At 53.8% G+C, this 7,366-nt stretch overlaps 1 protein-coding gene across 1 annotated transcript; it reads left to right on the plus strand.

Moving 5' to 3' along the window:
* Positions 1-2,187: 2,187 nt before the first annotated feature.
* On the plus strand, positions 2,188-7,070 carry LRRC55 (leucine rich repeat containing 55). The gene is made up of 2 exons (XM_042907041.1): positions 2,188-2,908; positions 6,835-7,070. Exons 1-2 carry the CDS (start codon positions 2,188-2,190, stop codon positions 7,068-7,070), a joined length of 957 nt encoding a protein of 318 aa, XP_042762975.1.
* The last annotated feature ends 296 nt before the right edge of the window (positions 7,071-7,366 follow it).

Raw genomic sequence — 7,366 nt, forward strand, 5'->3', positions numbered from 1 at the left:
AGATGTGGAGGCAGTTGCTAAGAGACAGCGAAACGTCAGTACCTGGCCCTCGAGGAAAAAAGGGAGCGAAAAAGGGAGAGAGGAGGGGGAGAGAGGAAAGGAAGGCGGAGGGAGGGGAAGACCTGGCGGAAGCCACATACCCCAGCAGCCTCAGCACCAGCTGAGTTTCGGGAAGAAGCATTCAGAGGATTCTGTGAACTTTCTTCTAAGCATCCTCTCTCAGATTCCCCGTTTGAGTAAAAGAAGGGGACCGGCCAGGCACCAGGAACACAGGACAGGAAACCACAGAGGATGCTGCCCCGGGATCCAGGAGCCATGGAGAACGAGAAGCCGGGGGAGGGGAAGTGCCTGGGAGGCAATCTGTTCTGAAGCAGCAAGCGGGATTCCAGGATGAGGGAGGGAGACCCACGTCTGCTGCAGATTGATGGCTGTGTCCTTGGAACAGAGTAAGTGGGCTCCTGAGGGCCTATGGGAGTGCAAGGGGGGATCTTGGGGTTCAGAAAAATGGGTCTGGATAAAGGAGCTGAGTGATTTCCCGGTGGGCGGGATTGAGGCTAGAAGTGCTGGGAGGGGAGGCATTGCCGGACCGAGGGGGTTGGGGAGGACAAGTGAGGACAGCCAGGGGCCACGGAGGATGCGGGGGGCCACAGGGGATGCAGTGGACAGCAGAGCTGAGACACCGGGTATGTCATCGCTCTCTCTGCCTGACCAAATGTGGACGTGGGCTCACGCTGGGGAACAGAGAGCAGAGTGGGGTGCTTGTAGAAAGGGGGCTGGGATTAGGGGTGTGCAGGAGGGTGGAACACGGGGGGCGGGGGGGGCGGACTGGAAAGGGGGTTCTGCAGTGCGTGTGCAGAAGGCAGTTGGACAGAAAACTGGGAGGTGTGAGCACAGGGCAGGGCAAAATCTGGGGAGATCACAGGAGAACAATGTGTGTGTGTGTGTGTGTGTGTGTGTGTGTGTGTGTGTGTGTGTGAATGAGAGAGAGAGAGAGAGAGAGAGAGGAGGGAGAAGGTAAGGGAGGGAGAGGGTGAGGGGGGGGAGTGCTAACCCTGTTTGAAAGGGGTATGCAAACAGCCAGCCTGGCTGTGTGCCTGTTTTAGGGAGTTGCCCAGGGGTGGGGTGTTTGGTGCTGAGGGGCGAGGCTGGGAGGAGAAGCGAATGCATCTCGCCCAGGACAGAACCCCGGGAGGAGGACAGACAACCACAGTGTGAGGGTGGGGTCTGAGCCCAGCGCTGCCCACACCTGACACACAGCATGCAGAGAAAACGCTGTGGCTGGTGGCAGAGAAGAAGGGGGCCAGGGAACCTAGGAAGGACAGTAGGGAGGCGAGGGCACTGGAGATCTCTGCCTGAGTGCTTTCCTTGTTGACAGAGGGAATTCTGCCCCCGCCTGCTGAACGCAGAGCTGGGCTGGGAGAGAGGCACTGGCCGGGGAGAAGTCGCCAAAGCGGTCCTAGCTGATCTCCATCCTGCTTCTCCAGGACACATGGCTCTTTCCAGCCTTGGCAGCCGGCAGTGGGTGTCACTCAAGGTCCTCCCCAACCTGGGGGAAGAAGAGCCTCCTTGGGGATTTCAGTAGATTCTGAGGCTGACGACTCGGGCTTTCAGGAGGCCCATGGAGACCCACTCTGCCCCAGGCTCCCTTCCCAAAACACCCACCCCAGGACCCCCTTGGACTCGAACCCCCTGGGCCACCAGAAGAAATGGCTTCTGAGACCTCAAATGCCGGAGACCCACATGCAGCCCTGGCCTCCTAATCGGTCCCAGACTCGGGACGGGGCTCCGGGTTTTTAGATGTGCCAGGACCTTCAACAGGCACAATCTATGTCCTTCACCCCCTCCACCACCTGTCCAACATAATACAAGACAGGAAGCAGCCAGGGGTCATGGGTGAGAGGAACACAGACCCACAGGGACCCTTCCAGGACCTGCTAGCAGCTGGTCCAGCCCTAGCCTCAGTCCCTCACTCTCTCAAGCGTTGATCATCTTTTCAGACCCTGTAGGACCTCGGCTGGATTTATTGCCCCCTCGGCTCCAAAGGGGACTTCCTGTGGATCTCACCTAGGGAGCCCTCTGGTGCTCAGAGGCTCGAGGCTTGAGCCATGATACCACGTGCCCAGAAGCCCCACCTTCCGGGGCCCTGGCCCTGATGTAGCTGTTTTCGGAGCCACCGACTCTTGATTCATGAACACAGCCCCGGCCCCAGTGGGCTCCCTTCAGCAGGGCGGTTGCCAGCTGCCTAAGATGGGCGACACCTGGTCCCAGCTGCCCTGGCCTGGGCCCCCCCACCCAGCTGTGCTGCTGGTCTCCCTCCTCTTGGCAGCCGGGGCCATGCGCTCGGAGGCCGGCGCTAGCTGCCCGGTCCTCTGTACGTGCCATAACCAGGTGGTGGATTGCAGCAGCCAACGGCTGTTCTCCGTGCCCCCAGACCTGCCGATGGACACTCGCAACCTCAGCCTGGCCCACAACCGCATCACGGCCGTGCCGCCCGGCTACCTCACGTGCTACATGGAGCTCCGGGTGTTGGATCTGCGTAACAACTCCTTGGTGGAGCTGCCCCCGGGCCTCTTCCTCCACGCCAAGCGCTTGGCACACCTGGATCTGAGCTACAACAACCTCAGCCACGTGCCGGCCGACATGTTCCAAGAAGCCCACGGCCTCGTGCACATCGACCTGAGCCACAACCCGTGGCTGCGCAGGGTGCACCCCCAAGCCTTCCAGGGCCTGGTGCAGCTCCGAGACCTGGACCTCAGCTACGGGGGCCTGGCCTTCCTCAGTCTCGAGGCCCTGGAGGGCCTGCCGGGGCTGGTGACCCTGCAGATCGGCGGCAACCCCTGGGTGTGCGGCTGCACCATGGAGCCCTTGTTGAAGTGGCTGCGGAACCGGATCCAGCGCTGCACGGCGGGTAAGGCGGGAGGGCGGGACTGGGCAGCCACGGGCACAGAGGGGCTTGCCTCCCTGCCAGCAAAGGATCCAAAGAACAGGGAGGGACTGACAGCTCTTAGCACCCGGTGCGTGCCCTGGTCTGGGCTGGCCTCTGTGCACACCAGCCCTGTCCCCCCACAAGTATCATCCGTTGAGTCCTTGCCCTGCTTGCTGGTGCCGTTCGCCAGTGAAACACACACCACCCTTGCATCTGCGGCACTTGGGACCTGCGGAGGCAGACAGATAGTAAACGAGAGTGTGCTGAGCTTTCACCGTGACCTGAGAACTTGGCACGCATTACCTCCCCCCATTTTGGTGACTCCCATTTTGCAGGTGAAGAAACTGAGCTCTAGAACAATGAAAAGACTTGCCCGGGGTTGCTCATTTAGAAAGTAGCAGGGTCGTGGGTAAAACCCAAGTTTATTTGACTTTTAAGCCCTGTTCTACTCTACCAGTCTGCTTTTTAAAGTATTCCAAGTGCTGGAAAAACTCAAAGAAACAGAAACAGGCAAACACTCTTTATTTTAGTACTTACTATCTGCCAGGACTTACTCTTATGCTTTATCCTAAACATATGTCATATTTAGCTCATCTCATCCTCAGAAGAACCATGATGAGATCCCTACACACGCTGTTCTATAGAGAAGGAAACCAAGGTGCAGAGAGGTTCAGTAACTTGCCCAAAGCCACACAGCTGCTAAGTGTTGGAGTCAGCATTCAAACTCTGGCAGTCTGGCCGCCTTCTGGCTATATCCTGAAGAGTCAGGTCCAAAGCTAACAGGAAAAGTCGGGGCCTGAGTTCTGGGCTGGCCAAAGGGCCTTAGCAGAGCTCTGCAAGGTTAAGGCATGGGGTGGGAGCTGAGAAGAAAAATGGATTTGGCAACTTAACCAATCAATCCCAATTGGGGGTGCACTGGGGACCGATGGAGACTGAATCACAGAGGTTGGATGGGCCCTGACCTCACCTGGAGGCAGGCAGTGCTCAGATGCGGCCCCCCGTCACCGGCTCTCTTGTGTGGCAGCACTGAGCCTTGGCATCAGCCCCCCTGCAGTAGAATGACGGGAAATAGCCGGGGGCACCATCTCAGGGGCTTTCCCAGAGCCTGGCTCAGCATGTGTTCCAAAAGAACGATGCTGAATGAGGTAGGAGGGAGAGGAAGACTGAGTGGGGAGCCCAGGACCAAAATAGTTTGGGGGAGGGGTGTGGGTCACGATTCCACTGTTTCTACACAGTTGTGGGAGGAAGTTCTCCGGGACCAAAATAGCTGGGGATGGAGATGGGGCAATGCTAGGGGGCACGAGGGGGAGGCTGCCTAGAGCCATCTCCCCACCTGCTCGCCCCTTGAAGGCTGCAAGCTGTCCCCACTTTCCTGTGTACTAAGGACAGAAAGGGCACCCTGGAGCACATCTGCCACCACATGCACCTTCCACCTCCTGTGATCTCTGAGGCCCCTGCTCCCCTTCAGAAGAAGCACAGCCTCCTGCGGAGCAGGAGAGAGGTCCAAGATCCCATTTGGGCAGACTCATGACAGTGCAGATGAGGAACCCCAGCCCCAGAGAGGGAAAGTAACTGTCCATTGGCCACTAGGTTCCCCACTCTCCACTGAACAAGCTCTTCAGCACATCACATCCTCCAGGATATTTCCTCTTGGGCGCAAAGAACTTGCCAGCATAGGGAGGACCAGGCAATCATCTTCCTTTTGTCTTCTTTTTCTTCTCTACAATCATCCACGGTTTTTGGACAAATCCCAACAGAGAGGGACAGAAGGGTGCCCTTGGGATATACTCAACCTCAAAACTGGCCCCTTGAATTACCAGAGGGCTTTATCAGCCCTCAGTGTCCCATCCTGAACTCCCCCGGGGTCCTGCCAGTTGTCCTCAGAGCCTCCTCTGCAGGGTCCATACCAATTGCCTTCAGTTTCCCCCACATTCCCTGACTTCACATTGTCTTGCCACCACCCCAGTCATGCACACAATAGACTTTGGAGTTATGCATCTTCTGGTTCTAAGAGGATAGCCCTTAATGGTTAACTTCAGATGCCATCTTGTCCTGAGCAGGGTCTGGAGTGCTGTGCATGTGGCCAACAGGGACCCCTCCACGTGCACTGCAGACTGCATCTTCTCCCCCAAACTGACTCCTCATTTCTAAGGAGAATGATGTTAATCAGTTTCTCAAAAGGGGCAATCCAAATCCATCATTTTATTCTTTGCCCTCAAAAACTACAGGATGAATAAGCGTTTATGTACCACCTAATTTAGAAAACTTCTGCATATTGACTCTTAGACAATTTAGGTTGAATTATCCCCTTCTTATGGAGGGAGAGCACAGGAGCCAGAAAAGCAAAAAAACAAAAACAAAAACAAAAAAGCAAAAAAACGACTTGCCCAAGGTGAGAGCTTGGTTAATACTTATACCCTGAGCAAAGGGTTGACGGCCTGCTACAAAGCTGGTGCCTGGCAATGCAGGACAGAGCTTCCAACTGCACACCACTCTTACTTCCAAGGCAGAGTAAAATGAAACCATTGACAACCATGTGTTTGCACAAGTGACCCTGGAAGGGTGAGGTGGGACCATCAGTGATGGAGAGAAAAGTAATCCCATTGAAGGAGAAGCTTCTCCTACAGAAGACTATCTAAAGAATATGACCCTCACTGACCTGTCCAGGGAGACCAGCCTAGGATACTAACAAAAGCACATGTTTACATAGTGCTTATTATCCGCCAAGGATATATTATTTATATATGTTAACTCACTGAGACCTCACTACAATCCTATGTTACAGATAGCATCATTATCGTTATTTTACAGATGAAGAAAGCAAGACACAGAGGGGTTAAGTAATTCACACACAGTCACACCCACACAACTAGTGTGGGGTAGAGAGGGGATTTGAACCCAGATCAATATTTCCAGAGTCCATACTCATAACCCTATACTCTACATCCCTGGAAAGCCACATGGGATAGTAGAAAGACCCAATGCTTTCAAGTTGGACAGAGTCATTCATCCACACATCCACTTAACAAAGTTTCATTGAGCACTTACAGGGACAGGACCCTGTTCAGTGACTAGGAACACCATGGGAAGAACTTATATTCACGGAGGAGGAGACAGATAATAAAGACACAGTGAGACAAGATAAATACAATGGAGAAAAAGTAAGCAGAGCAGGAAAGTAGAGAAAGCCCAGAGAGAGGTGGTATGGAGTTACTATGTTATATAGAATCATAAAGGAAAGGCTCATTAGTAAGGTGATACTTGAACAAAATCCCAAAGGAATAAGGGACTGAGCTGTGCCAAGATTCAGGGGAGAAGCACTCCCACACAGGACAAATGCAAAGGCACACCCTCTCCACCCTGAAAAGGGATGTACTCAGGGTGATGGAAGAATGATCAAAATGTGTGTGTGGATGGAGCAAAGTGAACAAGGAGCAGAGGGAAAGAAGAGTCCTTGTAGCTCACAGTGAGGAACTTGGCTTTCATTCCATGGGAAGATAAGAAGTCAGGGGACGGTTTCAAGAACAGAGTAGTACATGATAGGACTTCGGGTGTCAAAGATACTCAGCCAACTGCATCAAGATGGTTTAAAGGCAGAAGCCCAGAAACTAGTTAGGAAGCTACTGTAAGAAATGAAAATGTCACAAGACAGCGGTAGATCTACCATCAGTAGTGACTATTGGACTTCAGGCAAGTGACTAAACTCTCTGAGCAGTGATCTCCACAACTTTAAAAACAGGTATAAAATATTTGATTCAAGGGTTGTTGAGGAGAGTAAAGAAGGTAAGTAAAATGTTTGACACATAGAAACTCAATAAAAGGACTCAACTTCTCTTGGGGGGAGGGGGGTGGTGGGAGACTCTCCATTCCACTCACTCTCCTCATCTTTCCTGGGTTCTGTGTTGCAGATTCTCAACTGGCTGAGTGCCGGGGGCCCCCTGAAGTTGAGGGTGCCCCACTCTTCTCCCTCACTGAGGAGAGCTTCAAGGCCTGCCACCTGACTCTGACCCTGGATGATTATCTCTTCATTGCATTTGTGGGCTTCGTGGTCTCCATTGCCTCCGTGGTCACCAACTTCCTCCTGGGCATCACAGCCAACTGCTGCCACCGTTGGAGCAAAGCCAGTGAAGAGGAAGAGATTTGACATGGGTGCCTAACATCTCTCATGCTGCTGGCCACCACTGCTTCTGACCACTGGACACTGCTCACTCTGGCTCCACGGTACCCTGGCCACTTCATGACCCAAGCAAGGTCAGGAAACCACCTTTGTGCGAGCCTCGACTGTGGGCCAGACACTGTGCCAAATGGAAATGTCAGATGACTCTAACCTAGCCCCTGCCCTCTAGGCTCTTACCTCTAATAGAAGAGAGAGATTCAAAAACTATTCCCTATAAGACAATTTGTCAGCACTCTGAGCACATAGTTCTGAAAGCCCAGAGG

The sequence above is a fragment of the Panthera leo genome, chromosome D1 (assembly GCF_018350215.1).
Source record: "Panthera leo isolate Ple1 chromosome D1, P.leo_Ple1_pat1.1, whole genome shotgun sequence".
In the NCBI taxonomy this organism is placed as follows: Eukaryota; Metazoa; Chordata; class Mammalia; order Carnivora; family Felidae; genus Panthera; species Panthera leo.